Below are 27962 nucleotides of genomic sequence, written 5' to 3'. Positions count from 1 at the left end.
ACATGAGCGCACGCTGTCCAATGAAGACCATCTCTCTGAATCTGATCCACACCATCAAACGCCGAGAAAAAAAAAACCCATCAGACCTGTAAGATTCTCTCCTGACCTTTAAAATTCACTCTTGAACTTTCTGAACGACTAAACGGATCCATCGCTGTTTCTTCTTTACCGGACACCGGAGCTGAGGGACGAGCACGCGCATGCTGGACGCGCATTTTAACGGTGAGTGCGCTTTGGAGGAAAAACTCCAAAAATAATCATTATGAAATAAGTATGAGTTTTATTTAGTGTCTTTTTTTGTTCGTAAAACATTTTAGATTTCACTTCTGACACTGTAAAGGCATATAAGTTATAAAAGACGTCAAAATGCTAGTAAACTATATTAACCTATACGGTTTTTGTTGATATTAGCACTTGAGCGTCTTGTTTTTAATACATGTTAGTCTAAATGAACGGATCACAGCAAAATATGAATTTATATATTGATTTGATGATATTTAAATAGCTAGTATGCAAATAGCCACACTTTTGTGATTTCTTCGACTTTGATTTCTTAGAGATATCAAGACATCGCAATGCAGCTAGATTAATGTTGGGTTATTGTTGATAATTAGCATCTGAGCGTCTTGTTTTTAATATATGTTAGCCTAGATGTACATATCACAACAGAATATGAATTTATATATTAAAATACACGGAGTTAAATGCATTTAAATAGCCTGATATACAAGTAGCCACTGATTTCTATCGACTTTGATTTAGAGATATAAAGACAGCTATGCAAATAGATTAACGTTAGGTTATTGTTGATAATTAGCATCTGAGCGTCTTGTTTTTAATATATATGTTAGTCTATATGTACAGATCACAACAAAAATGAATTTAAATATTAAAATACATAATTAATAGCATTTAAATAGCATAATAAACAAATAGCCACACTGTTTTTTATTACCGACTTTGATTTCTTAGAGAAAAAAGACATCAAAATGCAAGTAAATAAGATTACGTTAGGTTATTGTTAATAATTAGCATCTGAGCGTCTCCATTCATTCATTCATTCATATTCTTGTCGGCTTAGTCCCTTAATTAATCTGGGGTCGCCACAGCGGAATGAACCGCCAACTTATCCAGCATGTTTTTACGCAGCGGATGCCCTTCCGGCCGCAACCCGTCTCAGGGAAACTAGCTATGTTAGGCTATATGCACAGATCACAACAGAATATTATTTATGTATTAAAATATTTTAAGTCGATAACAGTTTTATATACAAATAGCCACAACACATTGTGATTTCTTATTGAATTTGATTTCTTAAAGACAAAAGACATTAAAATGCAATGCAAATGTAAGCTATTGACGTATATTATTGATGATAATTAGCATTTAATCGTCTTGTTTTCAAAATGTTAGCCTAGATCATAACAAAGAATCATCGTCATACCTTTGTTAATAACATTTAAATAACCTACTGCACAAATAGCCACACTACATTGTGATTTATTATTTAATAAACACCACATTTTAAATATATGCTAGACTATATCAAACATTTACAGGAAGGTTTTCATTCGTGTGTTATTTATGATAGTAGATGTCAATTAAATAGTTTTTTCTCAGTCACTAAAAGCTAAAAATTGGTTAAAATATAGTCTCTTGCATTTACAATATACAAACTAACGTTACCCTTGTGTCTGTATATTTTCCAGCAAGCGTTTTTTTAATAGTTGAATAGATTTGCAATGCTTCAAGGTCTTTTATTTATCCTAAAATATTAGGGGAGGGAAACGATCACAATAAAAAAGAAAGCCTGTCCAATTATTTAGCTTATTAATACAGACTAATAATAATATAAATGTGCAGTTTATTCATGGGTAAATTATAAATAGTAGGAGTATTTAGGATGATAGAATTAAATAGTTAAATGTTAAATTGTCGTTTTAAAACTGTCATTTTTATATAAAGTAAAATATGTCAAATAAAATAAGATAAATAAACTATTAATGAACTAAAGATCGTTGGTGTGTGTGTGGGAGTGGGCAAGTGGGTGGTCACGTCCATATAGGAGGCTTGACACGAGTCAATACGATCATATCCATCTTTTCAGTCCAGACATACATGACACACGGATGCATCGAGAACTCAACATCTCTAGCCTTATTATTTTAATACGCATCATTTTAGTGTGACACTTTAATATTGAGGTATTACTGTAGATTAAAGCGATGCTACATTCAGTGTCATGCCATTGTCAGAATGCACGTGCTCAAGTAAAAAAAAGATAATGCATGCTTTATTTCCTACTCAGTGATTATTGAAAGATCATTGAAAGAGTGTGAATGTGTTAATTGGTGTGTGTCTGTGTCAGACGGTGATGGACTTCAGAGCAGATGAGGATTTGGAGGAGCTTTGCCCGGTGTGCGGAGATAAAGTGTCCGGTTATCATTACGGCCTTCTGACCTGCGAAAGTTGTAAGGTACGACACAGTTTCTCTTTCTTTTCTTATCGGAAACGCGTTTCAAATGATTTATGACACATTTAATAAGTTGTTTTAATATAAACAATGTTAGAAAACAGCAAAGCTAGTTTTATTAACGACGATTCAATTATTTGTTAGTAAATGGTTTCCCTGTTATCTTATTTGACGGTAAAGTTTAGACACAGCTCACATCAGTAAAACAATAATATTTTTTTACATTACTGTATGGCTTGGATTATGGGTAGATGATAATAAATGACAATTTATGAGCAATTTAATAAGTAATATGAATACTTGGTATGGTTACTGTTTTACATTCCTGTGTGTGTAACGTTATGACCTTAATACAATAGAGTTAATGAGGACTTTAGTAGCTAAGTAATATAAATAATACTCGGTATAATACTGTTTTTACATTAGTGTGATGGTTGTGTTTAGGGTTAGGGTAGAGGGAGACGTTAATAAAAAACAGTTGATGGATTATTTCATAAATAATAATCATCGTTAATTTCCCGCCCCTGCTGTATCCCCTCTATTGGCATCATTAGCTGAGCTGCTGTTTTTGCTAATTTTTTGAACGACGTTTATTCGGTGATTTGTTAGTCATAATGCACGCGGATTTACATAATGTTTTAATATCCTAATATGTAGATTAATGTTCCTGTTAGAACTTCAGAATTAATTTCTAAAGTGTAACTATAGGCTAACTGGCACAGCCTAATGAACAAGCGTTCATATATATAAGCTAATGGGTGTCGTGTGAATAATTTACATTACGAGTTCGTCTTGTCACTCCTAAAAAATCACTTAATGTAATTTAATGTTAACATAACATAAATTCATTTCTTTCTGGTCTCTGTGTTCTCAGAAAGGTAAACAAAAAACGTAATTTATAACTAGGCTACTTGGTGTGTGTTTCAGGAACGTTTTAGTTGGATACTCCTGTTTTTATTAATAAAAACGACAATTTTATAATGTACTTCATTTTAAAAGTAACTACTTGTTTCAGAATGTACAGAGAACATTTAAAGTAACTTTTGAGATATTATTAATATAATGTTTCTTTTGGAATGTAACTTTTTTTCCAAGCATATCAGTACCACTTTAGTTTAGGTCACAATTCACTGTATTAACAAACCATTAATTAACACTACTAGCTTAATAAACTACTAATTAGCTGTTTTCTTAATAGTTTTTAAGGTAGAAGTTGGGTTTAGGTGATTGAGTAGGATTAGGGATGCAGAATAAAAGCATACACTGCAAAAAATGCTTTTCTTACTTAGATTTGTTTGTCTTGTTTCTATTCCAAATATCTACAAATACTTAAATAAAAACTTCTAGACGAGCAAAGCATATTGTCTTGTTTTAAGAAATAATATGCCAAAATGAAGTGAGTTTTTCCTTAAATCATGCGAAATAATCTGCCAATGGGGTTAGCAAAATAATCTTGTTTTTCGATTTGTGATAAATTTATTTTGCTTACCCCATTGGCAGATTATTTAGCATGATTTAAGGAAAAAGTCACTTCATTATGGCATATTATTTTTTAAAACAAGACAATATGTTTTGCTTGTCTAGAAAATGTTTCTTGATTTGAGAACTTTTAGATATTTGGACTAAGAGAAAAAATTGAAGTAAGAAAAGCATTTTTTGCAGTGTACTGTTTAACTACTAATGAACAGTTCATATCTTAATAATAGGCAGATAATAAGCCAGTAGTTAATAGCAAGAACAGTGACCTAAAGTGTTACAGAATATTCCAATAATGTTAACAGAATGATAATTAATAGAGTGTTTTAAAAAATTAGAAAAGAACTGATGTTTTTAAAAGTGAAATCTATTGAGCTTTCAGAGAACATTTAGAAATTTCCATAATTATTTGTTGTGTTTGCAAAATAATGTAAGAAATGCATGTTAATTTAACACTTTAACAACGCAATTACTGTATGAGCTGTAAAGCGTTTTTAAACCGTCTGACGGAACACACTGTTTACTGTGCTTTACCATGTCAGGGTTTTTTCAAGAGGACAGTTCAGAATAACAAGAGATACACGTGCACACAGAACCAGGACTGCGGCATCGACAAAACTCAGAGGAAAAGATGTCCGTTCTGCCGCTTCCAGAAGTGTCTGAGTGTCGGCATGAGACTTGAGGGTGAGCAACACTACAACATAAGTGGGGGAAAACACAACAAATGTCTATTACTGTAGTCATTTACAGTAAATACTGCAGTTCCTTTGAACCATGCTAAAGTGCATATATTACAGTATTTAATACACAATGCTAATTAATGCTCTAGCATACTGAAGTATTTAAAATAGAGATGTACTGTAATGAATACTGTAATATACTTAAGTTTACTACAGTAAACTGTGGTGTGCTGTAGTGTAATACACTATATACAGTAGCTGTAGAAACTACAGTAGGGTCATTTGTTTATATAGTCGTTGTGTTACTCTAGAATCACCACAACATATTAAATGCTATAAATGATGTTACCATAGCAACTGTAGAAACACCACAAAAGAATAAATGCTATCATTGGTGTTACCAAAGCAGCAGTAGAATCGCCACAACAGATCAAATACTGTAGTTTTTGTGTTACCATAGCAACTGTAAAATCGGCACAACAAATTAAATACTGTGGTTGTTGTGTTACCATAGCAACTGTAGAATCGCCACGGCAGATTAAATGCTGTAGTTGTTGTGTTACCATAGCAACTGTAGAATTGCCACAACAGATTAAATCCTGTAGTTGTTACCTTAGCAACTGTTGAATCGTCACAACAGATTAAAACCTGTAGATGTTGTGTTACCATAGCAACTGTAGAATCGCCACGGCAGATTAAATACTGTGGTTGTTGTGTTACCATAGCAACTGTAGAATCGCCACGGCAGATTAAATACTGTAGTTGTTGTGTTACCATAGCAACTGTAGAATCGCCACAACAGATTAAACCTGTAGTTGTTGTGTTACCATAGCAACTATAGAATTGCCACAACAGATTAAATCCTGTAGTTGTTGTGTTACCATAGCAACTGTACAATCGTCACAACAGATTAAAACTGTAGTTGTTGTGTTACCATAGCAACTGTAGAATCGCCATGGCAGATTAAATACTGTAATTGTTGTGTTACCATAGCAACTGTAGAATTGCCACAACAGATTAAAACCTGTAGTTGTTGTGTTACCATAGCAACTGTAGAATCGGCACAACAGATTAAAACTGTAGTTGTTGTGTTACCATAGCAACTGTAGAATCGCCACAACAGATTAAAACTGTAGTTGTTGTGTTACCATAGCAACTGTACATTCGCCACAACAGATTAAATACTGTAGTTGTTAGTTTAGCAACTGTACAATCGCCACAACAGATTAATGCTGCGGTCACACTAGAGTTTGAGCTAGCAAAATTCTGTAGTACTGCGCTGTGAAAAGGGGCGGGATTAAACAAGATGATTAGACATTTAAAAAAGTAAGCGATTGGTCCATATTTATTTCTGCCCAGAGAGGTCATGTTTTGATCTTCGATTGGTCTCACGCTGTCACGTGATGTGATTTCGCATTCAGAGTTCTCCAAGCTTGAACTTTGGAATGCAGCGAACTGCGAAGCTTGTTGCACAAGCTTGCGTTTCCGCTCTGATGCATTCGCATATGTTTGAATGGAAGTCTATAGGGAGAAATGTCCAATGTGACCGCAGCCTAATTCAAGTTACTATAGTATGCTTCAAAAAAAAAAAAAGTAGTGTTTACTATAAACCACCATAGTATTTGTTCTTGTGGAAAATGAAATCTTCTTGAGTGCATTGATTGTATTACTAGAAGTGTTTGAATGTGGACCAGTGCAATGCTTTATTACATGATCATATCATGTATTATGAGGACTTTTAGTTAGGGTTTAAAAACACATTAAAGGATAAAAAAATAAGAGACTACTTGAAAATTCTCAGTTTCTTAAGGTTTGCTAATACTTCCAAATATGACATAGCATTTCTAGCATTTTATATTCATTAGTCATTTATAGCATTTTTCTTTTCATTAAGTACAAAAAGTTGGTTTATGGGATATTTATTATATATAGTATTTTTCTTTTTTAAATATTTTCCAAATGATGTTTAACAGAGCAAGGAGATTTTCACAGTATGTCTGATAATATTTTTTTCTTCTGGAGAAAGTCTTATTTGCTTTATTTCTGCTAGAATAAAAGCAGTTTCTTAACTTTTTAAACACCACTTTACGGTCAATATTATTAGCCCATTTAAGCTATATATTTTCGATAGTCTACAGAACAAACCATCATTATACAATTACTTACCTAATTACCCTAACCTGCCTAGTAATCCTAATTAACCTAGTGAAGCCTTTAATAGTCACTTTAAGCTGTATAGAAGTGTGTTAAAAAAGAAATAGTCTAATATTATTTACTGTCATCATGGCAAAGAGAAAATAAATCAGTTATTAGAGATGAGTTCTTAAAACAATTATGCTTAGAAATGTGTTGATGAAATCTGCTCTCTGTTAAACAGAAATTGGGAAATAAAAATAAAGGGGGGCGAATAATTCTGACTTCAACTGTGTGTGTATGTGTGTGTGTGTGTGTGTGTGTGTGTGTGTGTGTGTGTGTGTGTATAATTTGCAAGAAATATTATTTGACCATTTAGCTTCACTCGGCATTTATTAATATTTGTTAATGTTAGCTGACACTGCAGTAACATTTGATTTCATTAATGGATTAATATATGCTGATATTAGCAAATCTATTGCTCATTTTTAGATGATAAGAGTTTCACTAATGACAACCTGTTGCAAAGTGTTGCCAAATGATGTTCTGGAAAAATCCCCTCGAATGCCTTTCACTCATTATAGATTTAAAACCCAAATGAAAATAAACATACAGATTTTTGTCCAGGCTTAACACAGTAATACATCTTTAGCACTAGGCAGTAAACATTAAATGTGTTATGAGGTTTTAAAACATTTTATGAAAGTCTAGTGGCTGCATATGAATTTGCAAACAGCTGAAGTCAATTATTCGTGTGAAATATCTATTATTCTTTATTTATATATGTTTAACAAAGAACACAGTATTTCCTGTTAATCTTTTATTTATTTTAGTTTGACTGGAGTAAATAAAAAGAAGAGTTAAACTTCTAAGGTAAATTTTATTAGAATTATATTATTATTATTATTATTATTATAACTTTATTCAACTTTATATAGGTGATAAAAACCTTGTATGGGACAAGGGAAGTGTGTCTGATTAAAAAAGCATAATATACAATACATTTTATATCAAAACATTATACAAAGCATTACCTTTATAGCTTTATTTTTACCTTTAATTTGAAGTTTCTTTTATTTCTTTTATTATTATATTATAAGTTGCCTTGCCTTATTAAAAATAATTAAATATATAAATATAATAATTGGTAGCTTAGTGGTTAGCACTGTGGCCTGACAGCAAGAAGGTCATTGATTTGAGTCCCGGCTGGGTCCGTTGGCATTACTATGTGGAGTTTGCATGTTCTCCCCTTGTTGGTGTGGGTATCCTCCGGGTGCTCCGGTTTCTCAAACAGTTTAAACACATGCGCTATAGGGGAATAGAATAAATTAAATTGGCCGTAGTGTATGAGTGTGTGTGTGTTTGTGTGTTTCACATTACTGGGTTGCAGCTGAAAGGGCATCCGCTGCATAAAACACATGCTGGAATAGTTGGCATATATATATATTAATTTGAATATTAATATATATAGTTTTATATATATATATATATATATATATATATATATATATATATATATATATATATATATATATATATATATATATATAGTTGGTACGTTATTAATTTGTACTGCACTTAATTTGGAGGCTCGTGGGTCTCGTATTTGGCTTTGTGTGTGTGTATATATATGTGTGTGTGTGTGTGTGCGCGATTCCCAGGCCGAGTGCAGAGAAGCACCTGTTTCCGCGCGCGCCTGTGACACATTCCTCACGCGCTGATAAGACTCGCTGATTCATGCAGACTTCAGTCTCAGAGTTCACAAAACCAGCTGAAAATCTCCATATGAAGAGAGAGATACAGTTGCTTTTTTGCCCTGTAAACCGTGCCAAGCATTCCTGGCTGTATTTGGCTTTTTTAATCACGCTGCTCCGAAAATAACACAGAATTGCTTTTCTAGTTGTTTCAGGAAAAGTTCATCCGCAGAATGTAAATAATGTTTAGGAATTCATCATTTGTCTGTTTTTATTATTGATTTCTCTATGAGAGTATGCTCTGGTGCATTTTGTACAGGACTGTGTTTGTGGTCAGATACTGGAGTTACTTATTTTTGTTTTTGTTAATTTTGCTGTAATTTTGTGCTCGTGCTATTTATTTTATTACACCCATAATGTTATTGTGCATATTTTTTTGGATGATTAGTTTGTTTGTTTTTGATTATTTTTTTATTTTATTTAAATTTACTCATGATATTATTGTGCATATTTTATTTATTTATTTTATTTTACCAATGATATTATCTTGCATATTTAATTAAATTTAATTAGATTTACCCATGATATTTTGTTATTTTATTTTATTTTACCCTTGATATTTTATTTTACCCATGATATTTTTATTTTATTTTATAATTGATATTATTGTGCATATTTGTTTGGATGATTAATTTATTGTTTGTTTGTTTTTGTTTATTATTTAATTTTAACCATGATATTATTGTGCATATTTAATTAGATTTAAATTTTACTATTTTATTTTATTTTGCCCATGATTTTTTATTTTATTTTCTTTTGCATAAATGCATTATTTTTATTTTACTTTATTTTATTTTAATTTATTTTGTTACACCCATGATATTATTGTGCATGTTCGTTTGGATGATTAGTTTTTTTGTTTGTTTGTTTGTTTGTTTGTTTGTTTGTTTTTGATTAGTTTTTTATTTTATTATACCTATAATATTGTTGTGCACATTTAATTTTTATTATTTTATTACATCCATGAAATTTAATTTTATTTTACCCATGATATTTTATTTTTGTTTTACCCATGATATTTTATTACACCAATGATATTATTGTGCATATTTTATTTTATTTTATTTTATTAGACCTTTGCAGAATAAAACAAATATTTGCTTTTTACTCAAACCCATAAAGTACCTAATAAATCCATAAAAAACAATAATTTTTATGCAGTCTCTCGAGCTTTAAATATATTTGTTATTTAATTGTATTATTTATAAGCTAATATTAATTATAATATATATATATATATATATATATATATATATATATATATATATATATATATATAATGTAATATAATAAAATTGTGTCATTAATATAAACAATAAAACAAATATTTTATTATTGTATTAAAATGTATTATTATTTTTTAATATTTATTATTTATTATAATGATTAATTATTAAGTATTTGTTTATATTTATAGTACATAAGAACATATTGAGTAACTGTATTTATTTTAGAAATTTTCTGTGCCTTTGATATAAAGTATGACCACACAAATGCATTATTCCTCTCTCTTTTATTTTATCTCAGTTTATCTTCAATTGAATTAAAATTAATATTATAAAAAATATAAAAATATATATATTTTCTGCCAACTTTCTGTGCCTTTAACATAAAGTATGACCACATAAATGCATTATTTCTCTCTCTCTCTCTCTCTCTCTCTCTCTTTGTCTTCTCAGCTGTGCGTGCAGACCGGATGAGAGGTGGAAGAAATAAGTTTGGCCCAATGTACAAGCGAGACCGAGCCTTAAAGCAGCAGAAGCGAGCTTTAATCCGAGCTAGCGGCTTCAAACTGGAGGCTAACGGGACGCTGCTGTCGGGACAGACAGAGTTCAGTTCTGTAGGTCTGCAGTCTCCCTATGACTGTCCTCCGCCTGCTCTCGGAGTCGCTCTGCAGAATTACGGCTCATTCCCAGCACAGTATCAGTACACGGCTCCGTCTCTACCCAAATCCATCAAAGCCGAGTATCCGGACGCGTACTCCAGCTCTCCGGACTCCACGCTGGGTTACTCATACGCTGATGGATGCCTGAGCGCTTCACCACACAGTGTCCCCATAAACCCTGCGCTGCCGCCGCTGGTGCTGGAGCTGCAGAGCTGCGACCCAGATGAGGAGCAGGTATGAAGCAAAAAAAAATGCATGCAGATTTACAGTTGAAGTCAGAATTATTCGCCCGCCTGTTTACTTTTTTCGACAATTTCTGTTTAAAGGAGAAGATTTTTCCAGCACATTTCTAATCATAATAGTGTTAATAACTCATCTCTAATAACTGATTTATTTTATCTTTGTCATGATGACAGTAAATAATATTAGACTAGATATTCTTTAAGACACTTCTATACAGCTTAAAGTGACATTTAAAGGCTTAACTAGGTTAATTAGCTTGACTAGGCAGGTTAGGGTAATTAGGTAAGTTATTGTATAATGATGGTTTGTTCTGTAGACTATCGAAAATATATAGCTTAAAGGGGCTAATAATTTTGTCCCTAAAATGGTTTATAAAAAATTAAAAACTGCTTTCATTCTAGCCAAAATAAAACAAATAAGACTTTCTCTAGAAAAAAAAATATTATCAGACATACTGTGAAAATTTCCTGAATCTGTGAAACATCATTTGGGAAATATTTAAAAAAAGAAAACATTTAAAGGGGGGCTAATAATTCTGGCTTCACCTGTAGCTCTTTCTCTGTTAGTATTAAAAAAGTTGCCTTAAGGGTGGGTCGATAGACAATGCTATTGACACTTGCTGATGGCGGATTGACATCAGGATGCTGAGCTGGCATCACGATCCTCTATGGCAGGGGTTCTCAACTGGTCTGGCCATGGGACCCACATTTTTACATGGCCATCAAGCCGCGACCCAAATGTTCAGGAACTATAATATAATTTTAGGAATTATAATTCATTTGTATTTATTTGTTACCATACACAAGTAGTGACAGATAAATCATAAGAACATCACCAAGACTTACAAATAAACAATATTTTATCACTGTCATTTAACAAAATGCATCAAATTATAGAAATATTACAGAGTAATAGTGGTTAGGGGAAGGAAAGGTTCAGTTTCCATGAACTAAACAGTTAATAAAGCACAGGGTTCAACGCTAAGGATTTTTTCTACTGGTCTGATCGGGCCAGTGGTTCAGATTTTTACTTGCCCTGCCAAAATTTTCACTGGCCCCACCAAAAAAAAGGGAAGTTAATAGCTATTTTTAGCCACATATTTTAAATAAAGTGTCAAAAATAAAGTCTGTAAAATTTCAATACTTTCAAAAATGTAAATAAAAGTGTTGTGCAAGCAAAAAGAGCAGGATGGAAAATGTGGAGGTATGACTTGTCAAACTGACGGAAAACTGTGCAAAGCATCACTTCATTTTTATTTTGTCGTGTTGTTCCCACGTAAATGTCCACTTCCAAGATGTTAGAAACAGACATTTTCTTTTAGCCTTATAATTTGATGTTGCCGCCATGTTGCCGTTTCTCTGCTGTACTGATTGTTACCAGGCTACGGAAAAAAATAGCATGCTCAATCAGATAAGAGGAACCGGAAACGTTTCTACATCACAGACAAGGTAGTGCTTAAAGACTTAAAAGCACAAACTTGCAATTTGACAAATAGTCAAACAAATAAATGTAAGTGACAAGGCAGCACTGTCCCAATCGGGCCAGTAAGGATCCGGTCTAATGTCCCAAGTGTCTCTCATGCTGGCCCTGGGCCACCGGGCAGTGCTTATTGTTGAGCCCTGAATCATGTTGTCTGGTTTCTAAATGTCGTTTTAATTTAGAAGGTTTCGTGCTCTCTTGTGAGAGCAGCTCACTACTTATGACACACTGAGGCTTTAAGTCTTATTTGTCATCAATATTTGTAAATCCATACTTTACATATTTGGGGGCGTACGTGCACTTTAATATATTTGTTGCTTTCATTAAATGAAATTTCACATGTCAAACGGTAGGGTTGTCGTGCACGCATTTCAAAATAAAAGTCAAAATAAGTTGAAAATTAAACTTTTGTTGTTCTTTTGACCGGGTTCTTTTGAACCCACCAGTTGAGAAACACTGCTCTATGGAGCTAATAATATGCCAAAACAATCGGAATTTGAATTGTTCATTTGAATTATTGACATTTGTAAGTTAATAAATCGTCATTTTCATATGCTGTTAAAAATTGTTTTGAATTTGAATTCCTTACTTTGAATTTGAATTTCATAACTTGAATACTGAGCATCTGAAATTTAAGCAAACTGAACTTTTCAAGTCTGATTTTTTTTTAGACGCATTTCAAACGTCAGATTTTTTGTGTTCTGAATTCCTAGACTGCAGATATTGGGTTTGTAAAAATACAGTTTCAAATTTTCAAGATGAAGAAAATCAGAAAATCAAATTCAATATCCTAAAATTCAATTCAAGGGTTCACACTTAGCTGATGATTGATAGTACAGCTAGTTTGGCGTGCTGTCCCGGGAGAGAGCCCTGAGCTTATAAGATCCTCGAGCCCTGGGCTCCCTCCCGTTGCAAGGCGAGAGGGGAGTTTGAGCTCAGGTAGATCTCGATGACTCCCCCTCTTGCTTGTTGTAGCTAAGTGTCAGATATGGATGCTGAAAGGTGTACTCGGGAGTTTAGCTAAAGTATTTGGATTAATTGTTTAGGGTGCTTGTTTTTGAACTGTGGGAGGAAACCGGAGGACCCGGGGAAAACCCACGCGACCACGGGGAGAACGAGCAAACTCCGTACAGGAAATGCCGTCTGGTTTGGAAAGGAATTAAACCAGGGGCATTCTTGCTGTGAGGCAACAGCGCTAATCGCTGGCCACCGTGACGCCCTTTGAAAGGAGGGAAAGTAGGGTTGGGTGGGGGGGATTTTCGTCAAGACGAAGATATTGAGATGAGAAAAGTCTGGTTATTTATAGTGAGTTAAGGATCGTCTGATAGGATAATCAGTCGTTAGCTAAAGTTGGAACAGCTGTGACCAATCATAAGCACGTGATCCTCTCGAAATTTGTTTATAAATGAACTTCACAAAGTGCGCAACAGTTTTACACTAGAAAGCAGGTTTTATGCGGGAATGTAGCTGATATACAGTGTTGGGCAGTCGCTACTTTCTAAATCAAATTCCCTGTGGTGTTAATGTTGATAATGTAAATAATCTTGAATTTAATCCTCAGTTGTAGTTGGAAGCTTTAACCTTGGATCGTGATGTTTGTTGGATACGTTTGTCGTTTTGATGTCGTTAATGGTAAATGCACGCTCGAGTAGTCGATTGCTTCTGAGAGCGCCGACTAGTGGTTGAAGTAGTCGACCGCTCGACTAGTCGACTAGTCTATGCAAGCCCTAAATCAGACATTTAATAACTTTTGTTTTCATTATAAATTTGGAGCTTAAAAACGTTGGCTCGAATTATGCATTATATGCCTACTTTATAGAGAGATGAACCGAGACTGCAGTCCAACCATGAAGCAGATCAATGTTGATCTTTCTTTCGAGGTGTCGGTGCAGAAATGAACAAAATAACAGACATAATACAGAATATTATAAGAGTAAAATATTGAGAGAATGCTAGATGGTAATTTAGCATTTGACATGAAATGCAGGCAGCATGGTGGCGCAGTGGGTAGCACAATCGCCTCACAGCATGAAGGTTGCTGGTTCGAGCCTCGGCTGGGTTAGTTGGTGTTTCTGTGTGGAGTTTGCATGTTCTCCCAGTGTTCACGTGGGTTTCATTCGGGTGCTCCGGTTTCCCCCACAGTCCAAACACGTGCGCTATAGGGGAATTAATTAACTAAATTGTCTGTAGTGGATGCTAACCACTGAGCCACCGTGCCACCCTAGTATAGTCACTCTGAATAAAATGTGTGTGTGCGTGCGCAGGTGAGAGGAAAGATCTGCGCGTATCTCCACCAGGAGCAGAGTGGCAGAGGAAAGCTGGAGAAATCGCGACCCTTCAGCCTGCTGTGTGTCATGGCCGACCAGACGCTCTTCTCTATCGTGGAGTGGGCGAGAAGCTGTGTCTTCTTCAAGGAACTAAAGGTACGGCTCCCAGATAAGACAAACCCTGCGTGTTTACACAGCTCCCATCAGACAAAGCAGTGTTGTGTCTATTAAAAGACGCTATTTTGGAGAACGCCTGCTATTGTCGCCACATCATGCATTGGGTAAAGATAAGACGTAGGGCGTTCTGATATTAATAATAATAATAATCATTTATGTTTATATGTAGCGCCTTTAAAACTTCATTCTCCCTGCGCTTTACACAAAAGAAAGAAACAGTTTTGAGTAACAAAATAAAACCTTCACAATAGATAAAACATCATAAAAAATACGAAGATGCTATTGTTAGTGTTTTATCTTCGCAGTTTCTTGAAGTAATATTTTTATTTAAAGAAATGGAAGGTTGTTTTAACCCAACATGTGGTTAAATATCTATTAAGTGGTTTGAAATATGCAGATTTGTTGGATGTGTGATGTAATTTGAACTGGTGCATAAAGAGAGGGCGGGGCATATAGTAGCTCCGCCTCCTTTTTGTAAAACAGCCAATAGCGCTTTGTTTTTATTACAGCTCTGCTAGTGAGAGTTGGTGAGAGTGTGTTGAAGGGGGCGGGGCATGTCAGATACTAGAGGGCGTTTGATTGGTCAGAAGATTTGATAAGAAACTGAAGTATAAGGTGATATTAAAAAAGATTGTAAGCTTTTATTTAGTTTATATTTTCTTCAAATTTTGTCACGGGGTTTTTTCACAGGGACTTTAAATTTTAATGACACGTCCACAATAGGGTTCCTTTAGTTACTGTTCGCTAACACATTTATTAACATGAACAAAAAAATAATACATGTATTATATAGTAATTGTTAAATCCTTGCTAACATTAGTTAATTACAAAAAATATGAAAATAATGATTAATTGAAAAATAATGAAAAATAATACTGCTGTGGCGACCTCGGATTAATAAAGGGAATAAGCCGAAAATAAAATGAACGAAGGAAAGTTAATAAAAATGTATTGATATTAGCTTATTGTTCTTCATAATTGAGCTAATATAAATAGCATAAAATGTCATCAAGAATTTGTTCAGCTGTGATTTTGTCCTATTTTACACTTTTTTTTACACTTACAGTATTTTTTAAATAAAACTTAATTTAAAACGTACCATATTAAAGTACAAAAACTCTAAAAATAAAACAAATCTGGATAATATTTTCCATAATTCATGCATTAAAGGGTTAACTAATGGAACCTTATCGTAAAGTGAGACCACACATTTTAACCCGGTATTTGGGTTTTTAAAAATTTGGTCAAAAAAAACTTAATTTGCAAAAATTAAAATGTATTTCGATTTTACCATATTAAAGTACTAATATTAAGAATAAATAAATAAAACAAACCTAGTACTTAAAAGTACTTAAATGAATAAATCTAGATATTATTTTCCATAATTGATGCTTTAAAAGAGGTAACTAAATGAGCCATTTTGCAAAATGTGACTACACATTTTAACCCAGAGTTTGGGTGTAAAAAAAGGGTAAAATAAAACCGAATTAAATAAAAATGATTAAAATTTTACCGTCATATTAAAGTACTAACATTCATTCATTTTCTTGTCGGCTTAATCCCTTTATTAATCTAGGGTCGCTACAGCGGAATGAACCGCCAACTTATCCAGCAAGTTTTTATGCAGCGGATGCCCTTCCAGCTGCAACCCATCTCTGGGAAACATCCACACACACATTCACACACACACACTCATACACTACGGACAATTTAGCCTACCCAATTCACCTGTACCGCATGTCTTTGGACTCTGGGGGAAACCGGAGCACCCGGAGGAAACCCATGCGATGGCAGGGAGGGAAACCCACGCGAAGGCAGGGAGAACATGCAAACTCCACACAAAAAAGCCAACTGAGCCAAGGTTCGAACCAATGACCTTCTTGCTGTGAGGCGACAGCACTACCTATTGCGCCACTGCCTCGCCCATATTAAAGTACTAACATTCAAAATAAAAAAATATATAAATAAAATAAAATAATAATAATAATCTAGATAATATTTTCCATAATTCATGCATTAAAGGGTTAACACAGGGGTGTCCAAACTCAGTCCTGGAGGGCCGATGTCCTGGATAGTTTAGCTCCAACCCTAATCAAACACACCTGAAGCAGCTAATCAACTCAATTAAACTCAGCAGGACACCGGCCCTCCTCCACCGAGTTTGGACAGGCCTGGAATAATTAATGGAAAAAAGTGACCACATTCTATTAACCCAGGTTTTAGGTCAAATAAAACTGGATTTCAATTTTACCATCATATTAAAAGCACTAAAGAAATCTAGATCCACAATTCATGCATTGGTGTTAACCAATGGACCGATATTGTAAATGGTAAAGTGTTTGGGTCAAATGAAGCTGAATTGTGTTAAAAATTAAAATGAGTTCATATTTTATAATCGTATTAAAGTGCTAATTCTAAAAATAAAACAAATCTGGATAATATTTTCCATAATTCATGCATTAAAGGGTTAACTAATGGAAGGTTATTGTAAAGTTCGACCACATTTTTTAACCCAAAATTTAGGTTTGTCAAACATTTGGTCAAATATACAAGCCAGCATCTTAACAGCCCAGCGTTTGGGCCCAGATTGATATCCTGTGAGGAATTTGAGCAGAATCTGGACACTTAGTTGCTGTTCCGAGCAGTGACTCACAGGAGCTTCATTGTTGCTGCCATTGCCGAGCAGATACAGTGTGGACACCAGTACAGTCTGCTACAGCTCATATAAATGCCTCAGTTATTCGTCTCCACACGCATTATAATGACTGCCTGCCCTGACCAATTCAAGCAAATCATGCAGCATTTCAAACTTTTTGTCTTCGCACTTTCACACCTGCGTGACCGTCGCATATTTTCCCGCACAGCGCATTCCTCTGTAGCCATGGAAACGAGCGGGAAAATGAAGTCGCACGTCACTGCTTTCAGAGACGCCTAATGGCAATCTGTGCAGGAATCCTGTCGCATTTTTCATCACAGCAAGTGTTTGGTGTGAAGAGTTTCAGAGTATTAATTAAATGATCATTTTTAGAAAGTTTCATTACAGTTACTTATAATTACTTACTTTAAATACTGTTAATAAATCCAGCAGATCTGTGTACAGCCGAAGAACTATTCAACCTCCTGTGAATTTTTTCCAATATTTCCCAAATGATGTTTGACAGAGCAGTGAATTTTTCACAGTATTTCCTATGATATTTGTTCTTCTGGAGAAAGTCTGATTTGTTTTATTTCGGCTAGAATAAAAGCAGTTCTTAAATGTTTTAAAGCCATTTTAAGGTCAATATTATTAGCCCCCTTCAGCAATATTAGTTTTGGATTGTCTCCAGAACAACTCGCTGTTATTATTGTAGCACTGTAGCATTATAAAAACTATTATGTTTAGAAATTGGTACACCTGCCCAACTGCTTAACGCAAATTTCTAATCAGCCAATCACATGGCGGCAACTTAATGCATTTTAGACGATGATCATGACGATCTGCTGCAGTTCAAAGCGAGCATCAGAATGGGGAAGAAAGGGGATTTAAGTGACTTTAAATGTGGCATGGTTGTTGCTGCCAGACGTGCTGCTCTGAGTATTTCAGAAACTGCTGATATACTGGGATTTTCACGCACAACCTTCTCTAGGGTTTACAGAGAATGGTCTGAAAAAGAGAAGATTGGAGAAACGTTGCCTGCTCTGATGAGTCTCCATTTCTGCTGACACATTCGGATGCTCGGCTCACAATTTGGCTTCAACAACATGAAAGCATGGATCATCCTGCCTGTATCAGTGGTGGATTCATCTTGAGTATTGCTGCTGACCATGTCCATCCCTTTATGAGCACAGTGTCTCCATCTTCTGATGGCTACTTCCAGCAGGATAACGCAGCATGTCATAAAGCATGGTTCATCTCAGACTGGTTACTTGAACATGACAATGAGTTCACTGTACTCAAATGGCCTACACAGTCACCAGAGCTCAATCCAATAGAGCAGCTTTTGGATGTGATGGAACAGGATATTGGCAGCAACTGTGTGATGCTATCATGTCAATATGGAGCAAAATCTCTGAGGAATATTTCCAGTATCTTGTTGAATCTACACCATGAAGGATTCAGGCAGTTCTGAAGGCAAAAGAGGGTCCAACCCGGTACCATTAAGGTGTACCTAATAAAGTGGCCAGTGTGTGTATATGTATTTATCTGTAATTCGCACACCAACAGCTCAAAACTGTGCATCAGGTCTGAAAAGGGTTTTATGGAGCTGTGTGGGGGATCATCTGGAGTGTGTGTGTGTGTGTGTGTGTGTGTGTGTGTGTGTGTGTGTGTGTGTGTGTGTGTGTGTGTGTGTGATTTACAGTATGTGGATGAAGATGAGGGTTTGAGGAAGGACAGGAGGTGTGCAGCTCATAAATACAGATCGGACACAAGGCCTCTGATTTTCTGGCTTTATGATGTCTGTCCGCTGAGCTCTTCATCTGGATCTCAGGGCTTTAGGGTCAGAGGTCGTGCAAATAGAGGAAAACCAACTGCAGAACGCATTTTTATTATTTATTTTCATGAGATCCGAATTGTTGTAAAGGTTTTGGAATAGGGTTGAAAATGACGAGATTTTTAAAAATAATTCCCAAGTGACGTTCAACAAAGCAAGAACATTTTCATCGTATTATATATATATATATATATATATATATATATATATATATATATATATATATATATATATATATGAGCAATATCACACGAGTAGCAGTGCGATATGGCTGTATATCGGCACTGGTGGGAGGCGTGCGTTGGCACAAAGCCGCAGGCCGAGTGCCTTAGTGCCCCCACCAGTGCCGATATACAGCCATATCGCACTGCTAAGAGTGTGATATTGCGTTTATACAACAGTTTGACGGCATAATTGTGTATATAAAAACAAAATCAAACATGGAGAGTCTCAAAAACCCTTTTGTATGAGGAACTACTTTCTTCCGTGTTGGATTCAAATCATAAGCTGACAGTTAAACAGCTGAGCAAGCATCTCTTAAAGATTCTAATGACACTTTAGATCTAACAAGGAGTGCCGAGTTACTTCATAGTTTGAGGTCGATATTGAGCTCTTTTACAGCCAACCATGTCTTTAAACTTTTTACGGCCCATACAGTTGTATTCATGCCGATTTTTTTCTAAATAGTCCAAATCTGCTGATGTAACGGCTACACTTCTTGCAGGTTGCTCCATTGATGTCGTCTTTTCATCTTCTTCTTCATCTGATGGGCTTTCATAGCTAATATTGAAGGATACATTCATGAAAAATGGGTCATTTGCCATGTCTGTTTGGCTAAACGGATTCGCTGGGACAGTTTGAAACTTTGTATCTTTTTAAATAGCTTGCTAGGAACTCCTTGCAAGCGGAGTGATATAGTATGAGTAAAGAGGCTGTATGGATGCTGATATTACTTAAGTATCTCACGGCTATCAGCCAATCAGATTCGAGAACCAGACAGAACTGTTGTGTATGTATATATATATATATTCTTTTTTTATTATTATTAATTAATTTTTTTTATTGAAAATTCCCACATGATAAAAATGCTGAAGTAATTTATAGTATAATACAAGTTTCCAACAGTCATATTTACTGTAACTCACTACAGTATTTTTGTTCGTGTGGGTTATTATTTTTTAGATTGTCTCCAGAACAAACCACTGTTTTACAATGACTTGCCTAATTAACCTAACTTTACCCTAATTAAGCCTTTAAATGTCACTTTAAGCTGAATACTAGTGTCTTGTTTAATAATTAGTAACATGATATACTGTCATCATGGCAAAGACAAAAAAAAAACAATAATTAAAGCAATAGTGTCATAAACATTTGTAATAATATTTTAACTTGAACTGTTTTGACTTCCCACTATAATAATATGCTCTATGATAAGACTATATAAGTCTGTGTTGATCATACGTGTTGATTTGTGATTCAGGTGGGCGATCAGATGCGTCTGCTGCATAACTGCTGGAGCGAGCTGCTGCTTCTGGATCACATCTGCAGACAGGTGCATCATGGGAGAGACGGCAGCCTGCTGCTCATCACAGGACAGGAGGTGAGCGTCTGCATATACATCATCAACATGTTTCACACATGCTCCTTCCTTAGTGTGTGCTGTATTCCAGGAAATCCCTAATATGGATGAAGGCAGTCGGCTATTGCTGTAGTTGAATAAAAATAAGATCTGAATTAATATAAAAAGGCTTTAACTGATCATTTACACCAAACTTTTCGGCTCGCGACTCCAAAAATGACAATGCCAGTGACTCGCGACCCCCAATATCCTCGGAGGTGGTTATAAATACAGCGATTATAAATGCAAAGGCACACCAATAGACCCAAGTCTATTCTTCATTTAATGTTTTAAATGTATGTCAGAGCTGTAAATGGGCCAGAAAGTTTAACCTGGTGTTATAAAATCAATCTTCGTCTGACGCTATTGCTGTATCTTTAATGTAATTACCCCAGGAGTCACAATCCAATAGAACTGCTAACTATAAGCTACTATTGTAACTTTATAGCAACTATATAGTAACTAAAAACGGCTATTTTTTTCTCTTCAGTAGGTTATAGATAAAATATGGTAGATTTTTGGAAATCACCAGGCGACCCTACTTCATTGTCCTGCAACCCCTCGGGGGGTTCCGACCCCAGTGGCGTAGCGCAAAATGCAGAGGCCCCCCTGCAGGGATCGCTGACGGGGCCCCCTGATGAAGGGGGGGGGTACGTCATATGTCAATTTGCATATCACTGACGTCATCACGTTCTACTGTTTCTGTTTAACAGCATATGGTTAATAAAGGGGTATTTATAATTGCACTACACTTTATATAAGCATGTTTATTTAACTAAATGTATTGCTGTTTGAATACAGTATATCATTATAGATGTGTAGTGAATGTGCAGTAATCTCTCATATGGAATAAACTCAGACAAGTTCAGAAACTGTCACTAAAATATCTGTGATTGTGAACAAGAAAAGAATAAACGGACCAATTAAATTGTTAAAATAAAGTAGAAGTAGATCGGTTTGACTGTACAAGGGAAATACCTTCACACTGCCTGTGCTAAATCATTTGTCGTCGGTACGCAGAGGGGTGATCTGCTCTCGGGCTGCAGGTGGGAGAGGCTGCTGTAGAGGACTGACTGGACCGCCTGTCAGTGCTGTGAGGCGGGGGAGGGGTCGGCGGCATCACACGCAGCTCGTTGAGAAGAGTAGGGACGGTACAGTATGGACAAATGACAGTCTAAAAAAAATCTCCAATAACACACAAAACAGTTGCTAGATTTGTCGCTAGGGGGGTCTGAAAAGTCACTAAATCTAGTGACAAAGTCGCTAAGTTGGCAACATTGGCGGCAAGCAATCAGAATGAAGTAGTCCACCGCTTGAGAGGTGTTCAGAGAACACAGATGTGTGAACTTTGGTTTCGACCACAGTTGTTCCCAACAGTTTATTGAAAATCGCGACGACGCGGGGCCCCCTAATCACGCGGGGCCCCCCCGCGGTGCGTGCCCTGCGGGCCCGTCCGCTACGCCACTGTCCGACCCCCACTTTGAGAACCACTGATTTACACGACTGCGACATTAAGTGGTTTAAATGTGTTCTTCCAGCCATCTTAGGTATTTTCATAAGAAAGTTGATTTATAATTCGATGCTGACATGACTGACATCTTAAATGAGAAAATAGTGGGCGTGGCTTGTTTTTTCTACTGCAAGCTGATTGGATGTAGTAAAGTCGGTGTTTCATTCTGAATGATGGGGAAATGGGTTTGGGGAGTTATTACAACCTAAGACTCCTCCTCCTCACCCTTTCTGTTTGTTGCTGTCAAAACTGACAGCTGGAGGGTGTGGTAAAGTGTGTTAGCCACGCCCACTACCTCAGACAGACCTAATCTGATCATTTAAATGAAAACAAGAGCATTTCCAGATTTCAATTGAAGATTACAAGAGCAAACTATTTCATTTTTCTTAATGACATGCACAGATGAATTGTTCTGCACAAAACTAGCAACGTGAGCTAACAAAATCAGTACAATTACTTTTGATTTCATGAGTACTGTACTTTAAAAAAAACATACATAGCGCGAGGTCCATGTGACGTGATAATTATTAGCCTCCCTGTATACCCCCCCCCCTGCCTATTTCTGTTTAACACATTTCTAATCATAATAGTTTCAATAACTCATCTCTAATAACTGATTTATTTTATCTTTGCCATGATGACAGCACATAATATTAGACTAGACATTCTTTAAGACACTTCTATTCAGCTTAAAGTGACATGTAAAGGCTTCACTAGGGTAATTAGGGTAAAGTTAGGGTAATTAGGCAAGTCATTGTATAACAGTGGTTTGTTCTGGAGACAATCCAACACTAATATTGCTGAAGGGGCGAATAATATTGAGCTTAACATGGCTTTAAAACAATTAAAAACTGCTTATATTCTAGCTGAAATAAAACAATTAAGACTTTTTCCAGAAGAACAAATATTATAGGAAATACTGTGAACATTTCCTGAATCTGTTCAACATTATTTGGGAAATGTTTAAATAAATTAACTGGAGGGCGAATAACTCTGACTACAACTGTAAATGCACACCAAACACACACTGCAGACGGAGCATGTGTGAATCAGGCATGTGTGTGTGTGTGTGCTGCAGGTGGAGCTGTCGGCGGTGTTGGACGCTGGTCCTCCTCTGTCCAGCATGGTTGAGCGAGGGCAGGATCTGTCCCGCCGGCTCCAGCTGCTGCAGGTGGACAGCAGAGAGATGGCCTGTCTGAAGTTCCTCATCCTCTTCAACCCCAGTGAGTCTCACTACAACACACACTCACACTTCATGCTAGAAATGCTAAACAAATGGTGCCCAAACTTTTTTTCATATTAAGTGAATTAAATCTCACGGTTCTGATCACGTTATGGTTTTTTAGTCAAAGGTCGTACCATTTTTTGGGTCAGCCAAAAAGGGGAGGAGACTAAAGTAATTTGCTTTTCATTTATTACAGAAACAGCACCGCAAGATTCTTTTGCTTTTTAACAAACAGAACTTAGAAGCGGCAATTTTATTACAAATAAAATGAAGAAATAATCAGCTGAATAAAAATAAATAGTTCAATATTCAGTGCTGTGAAAAATTCACTGCTACTACAACTGATGCTGTTGTTGGATTGGCTAATCGGGAGGACCAGGAGAATTCCCGGTGGGCCGTGAGGGTAAGCAGCAAGAAACACCAAAACTAACCCGGTCTAAACTCCGACGCAAAGTTGCGCCTCGCCTACACACTGCTTAATACACACAAGAGAGCAATAGGCAAATATCTTTACATATGAAAACATTTAAATATTAAAGATATATATAGGATATAATAAGAATAGATATAGAATATAAATATAAAGGATTAAAATATTACAAAACATATTTTCTAGCCTACATAAATATGAAAAATCACTGCTTTTATGTCTTCTTCATCTCGGGAGGCTTTAGTTGTTGGTTCATTCTGCTGTGGTGACCTGTGAAATAGCGACTGAAGGAAAATAAATGATTGAATGATGTAAAATGACAATATGTAAACACACTGGAAATAACTACCTTAAAAACAATTACTAACAATTGAAACTTCCACCAGTGTTTATTCAGAAATTGCTTGTTAATTGGGGCGTCACGCAGGCACAGTGGTTAGCATGATCGCCTTACAGCAGAAAGGTGGCTGGTTCGAGCCCCGGCTGGGTCAGTTGACATTTTCCCCAAAGTCCAAACACATGAGCTAGAGGTGAATTGAATAAGCTAAACTGGCCAAAGTGTATGTGTGTGAATGAGATTGTATGGGTGTTTCCCAGTGATGGGTTGCAGCTGGAAGTCTATCCGTTGCATAAAATAAATGCTGGATAAGTTGGCAGTTCAGAATAATAATAAAGGGACTAAGCCGAAAAGAAAATGAATGAATGCTAGTACATTTTAGAAATGACAAAACAGCAAGAAACACAATAAAATAAATAAACTTTACATTTTAAGTACAAAAAAAATATTCAATTCCTAAAATAAAGGTAATTCAGTGCATTATAAATGAAAGCAATGTATATAAATGTTTTCCAGTTTGGTTTTATAATTACCGTCACTTTTATTTTGACAGAAACATACGAATTTAATGCAGAATTCAGATTTGAAAGATCATTCTGCTCCAATGTTTGTCTTTTCATCAAACCCCGATTTGATGAGCCACTTGCTGTTATGATTATATCCTAAATGCAGTAATTCATAAACATTCACACAAATAAATCCAGCTCTGTCTGAAAGCGTTCCTGGAAATGTCCAATTACAGTTTGGCGAGGCACAACAAACAAACAAACATCTGAAGGCAGAAAGACGTGGAGAAAGCTGAAGAATTTATCATCTGCTCTCTCACACACACACACACACTCGTTCGCTCGCATTGATTTTCTTCATTCTTTGGCTAAATGTGCGCAGCTTTGAGTCATTGATGTCCTTCAGACGCAGTGAAAAGATTATTCAACGTTTTAATTAGTGTGTGAATGGCTCTCCTGATGAGCTCCGCTAATGCTTTAAAGTGCTCCGTTAATGGCTTTATTGTCACACACACACACACACACACACACACACACACACACACACACACACACACACACACACACACACACACACACACACACACACACACACACACACACACAGGAAAAAAAGAGTTACAAAAGCTCGTCAATAGAGCACAATCTTAAAATGACAACCTTATTTACCTGTAAAAGATGAATAACAGAGCAAGCTGTCTAATTAAAAGGCTTCAAGCTGTTCACAATACAAACACAGTAATGAAACCTTCCTTATCTTCCTAGGAAATAAAACAAATTTCTGCAGAAGAAAAAACTATTAGAGGAAATACTGTGGAAAAAAATCTGTTCAACATCACCTGGGAAATATTTAACAAAGGAGTGACTTCAGCTGTACCTGATCCTGCTTTAGATCTTTTTCTTGGAACGCAAAATTACCCATGATGTTTTGCGTGTATGCGCAAGGAGAATGCGAAGGACTTCCGGTCGGCAGCTGATGCGTGTAAACAGTCACATTTGGACAGCTTTGAAACGATAGTTTTAATCTATTTTACCTGCTTTTATCCTCTTTGAACTAATACTGTTGTCCATCAGCAGCATCTCCTGGACTGATCATTTACAGAAATGCCATCTAATAGGATGGAAAACAGCTGCTATGAGGCGTTTCCCCCTCGTCAGACGGCATCTTCTGCAGTTTAAACATGGCTAAAGTCAACATTTTCTCTTTATTTCAAATATATAACCAGCCCAAACACATGTAGTTCACCAAAATGTTTGACACACACACGTAGCCTGTACTGTGCCACTGACACACTGATTTAATAACTGTGACAAAGTGAAAATATAGACTAGTGTCATTTCCAAATGACAGAAAAACACAAACCGTGGTGAAAACCACACACGAAATAAAACACAAACGGCTCGCGATTAGAATGAACAGCAAATCAGCAGCAGAGGATCAATAACAGACTTTTATTGCTCATTTTTGTAAATTGCATGACTTTCATACCTGTTAAGTTTCATGCCAGTACTCTGGTTTGCTCTCTCTCTCTCTCTCTCTCTCTGTGTGTGTGTGTGTGTGTGTGTGTATTGAAGAGCCGCTGCGCTAACAGCTGACAGGCCGGGAACGCACACACACACACACTGTATTTCTGACGGCAGACACGTGAGCTAGGAGAACGTTTTTCTCGTATTTCTGACGCGCTTGAACCACATGTGACAGATTATAACGGCTTTAACAGACACATTTCTAAGTTGTGTGTCACAAAAACACTCTGTTATCCATTAAAAACGTCATTGAAACCCATTTCCTGAGCGCAAATTACCAGTTGTACACGCTGTAAACGGAAGTGTTTAGCATTCTACCGGAAGACGCTGGTCGCGATGGCGCCCTCCATGCAGCAGCTATGAAAAAGGTCTAAATTGACTGACTGAATACGTGTCTAATCTGGGAGGTGATGATGATGATGAATACCTGTGTGTGTGTGTGTGTGTCTTCCTCAGACGTGAAGCTCCTGGAGAACCCGCAGTTTGTGGAGAGCGTGCAGGAGCAGGTGAACGGGGCTCTGCTGGAGTACACACTCTTCTCGTACCCGCAGTGTGTGGAGCGCTTCAGTCAGCTGATCCTGCGGCTGCCCGAGCTGCGTTCGCTGAGCGCCGAGGCCGAAGACTTCCTCTGCTACAAACACCTGTGTGGAGAAGTGCCCTGCAACAACCTGCTGATCGAGATGCTGCACGCCAAGAGGTCCAGCGCACAGTGAACACACACACACACACGCACGTACATGCTTTTCACACACTGCCGTCTGGTTTGTAGTAAGATAGAGATTCTGAAATCAAGAAGCATTTTCCAGAGCAGTTCCCAAACTTTTCCCAAAATAACGAGTAGGGTGAAGCTGCAGGCCCGGAGACCCAACTGCACGCTCAGACCTGCGCGCACACACCGATTGTTTTCTCAGACAGTGCCACCTGCTGTTGGAAGTCAATGTAGCAATAAACACCCATAACATCACCAGAGGGGAGTCAACAGGACCAAAGGTCCGTTCTTCGTACCTCGCTTAAATGATCGAAGATGATTTGGCAGATCCTGGATCTGTTAATCTTGATAACTGATCTCTCGCTAATTTGGTTCTTCAAACAAGTTCGCGAATCAGATTAGAATGTCTGGAACTGATCTGAGATCGCTGCGTGTGTTGTGAAGGACAGATCTATCCATCCTCGAAATCATGATCAGCAATGCAACGATTGGCTGACGGCACAGCAGCGTAATGACATCATCTGATTAATATTCAATTATCCATGTGAGCAAAATTCGCAGTCAACGGTTTGTTAAATATGATACGCAATAACTTTACACCTTGTTGTGGGCTGTATGCTTGGCTCTTTCATTTGTCAAGAGCAATTTATTTAGGTTTAGGTTTAACTTTATTTGTCCCCGAGAGGAAATTTGTCTTGGGCATAAAAGGTGCTACAACATTGTCTAAACAGACAGTAAAAATAAATAAAACAAAACAATTAAGAACAAACAGTTAAGAACATACATATTTAGTTTTACAGTTAGCGGATTTTCCTTATTATAGTAGTATTATTGTAGCCGGTTTTTTAATCGGTGTAAAGAATAACTATTTTTTACAAAAGCATTTTGATATTGGTAAAGGCGTCTGCAACTTTTATGAAGCATCAAATCACCGTCATATATTAACTGCCAAAACATGTTTATGACTGCATAAATGTATTATTGCTTTTAAAAAGTCACATATTGTGCACGTCTATTATCATACACAAATTGTACTAAAGCGATCTAAACAGTTCATACCA

General features: G+C 36.3%; 1 protein-coding gene across 4 annotated transcripts; it reads left to right on the top strand.

Moving 5' to 3' along the window:
• Positions 1-27962, top strand: nr5a1a (nuclear receptor subfamily 5, group A, member 1a). Of its 4 annotated transcripts, XM_073909920.1 has the most exons (9): positions 1-88; positions 182-222; positions 2369-2476; positions 4492-4633; positions 10196-10635; positions 14388-14546; positions 20520-20639; positions 23246-23390; positions 26649-27658. In XM_073909920.1, exons 3-9 carry the CDS (start codon positions 2375-2377, stop codon positions 26903-26905), a joined length of 1365 nt encoding a protein of 454 aa, XP_073766021.1. In that variant the 5' UTR covers positions 1-88; positions 182-222; positions 2369-2374; the 3' UTR covers positions 26906-27658.

Source organism: Danio rerio, chromosome 8 (assembly GCF_049306965.1).
Source record: "Danio rerio strain Tuebingen ecotype United States chromosome 8, GRCz12tu, whole genome shotgun sequence".
Classification (NCBI taxonomy): domain Eukaryota; kingdom Metazoa; phylum Chordata; class Actinopteri; order Cypriniformes; family Danionidae; genus Danio; species Danio rerio.
This window is presented reverse-complemented; position numbering and strand designations above follow the sequence as displayed.

What these genes read in the sequence shown, in the direction of transcription:
- nr5a1a (XM_073909920.1), top strand. Translation starts at nt 2,375, where the DNA reads ATGGACTTCAGAGCAGATGAGGATTTGGAGGAGCTTTGCCCGGTGTGC. An exon ending in TGCTCATCACAGGACAGGAG is followed by an intron (nt 20,640 to 23,245) that starts GTGAGCGTCTGC and finishes TGTGTGCTGCAG; the next exon opens with GTGGAGCTGTCGGCGGTGTT. An exon ending in CCTCATCCTCTTCAACCCCA is followed by an intron (nt 23,391 to 26,648) that starts GTGAGTCTCACT and finishes TGTCTTCCTCAG; the next exon opens with ACGTGAAGCTCCTGGAGAAC.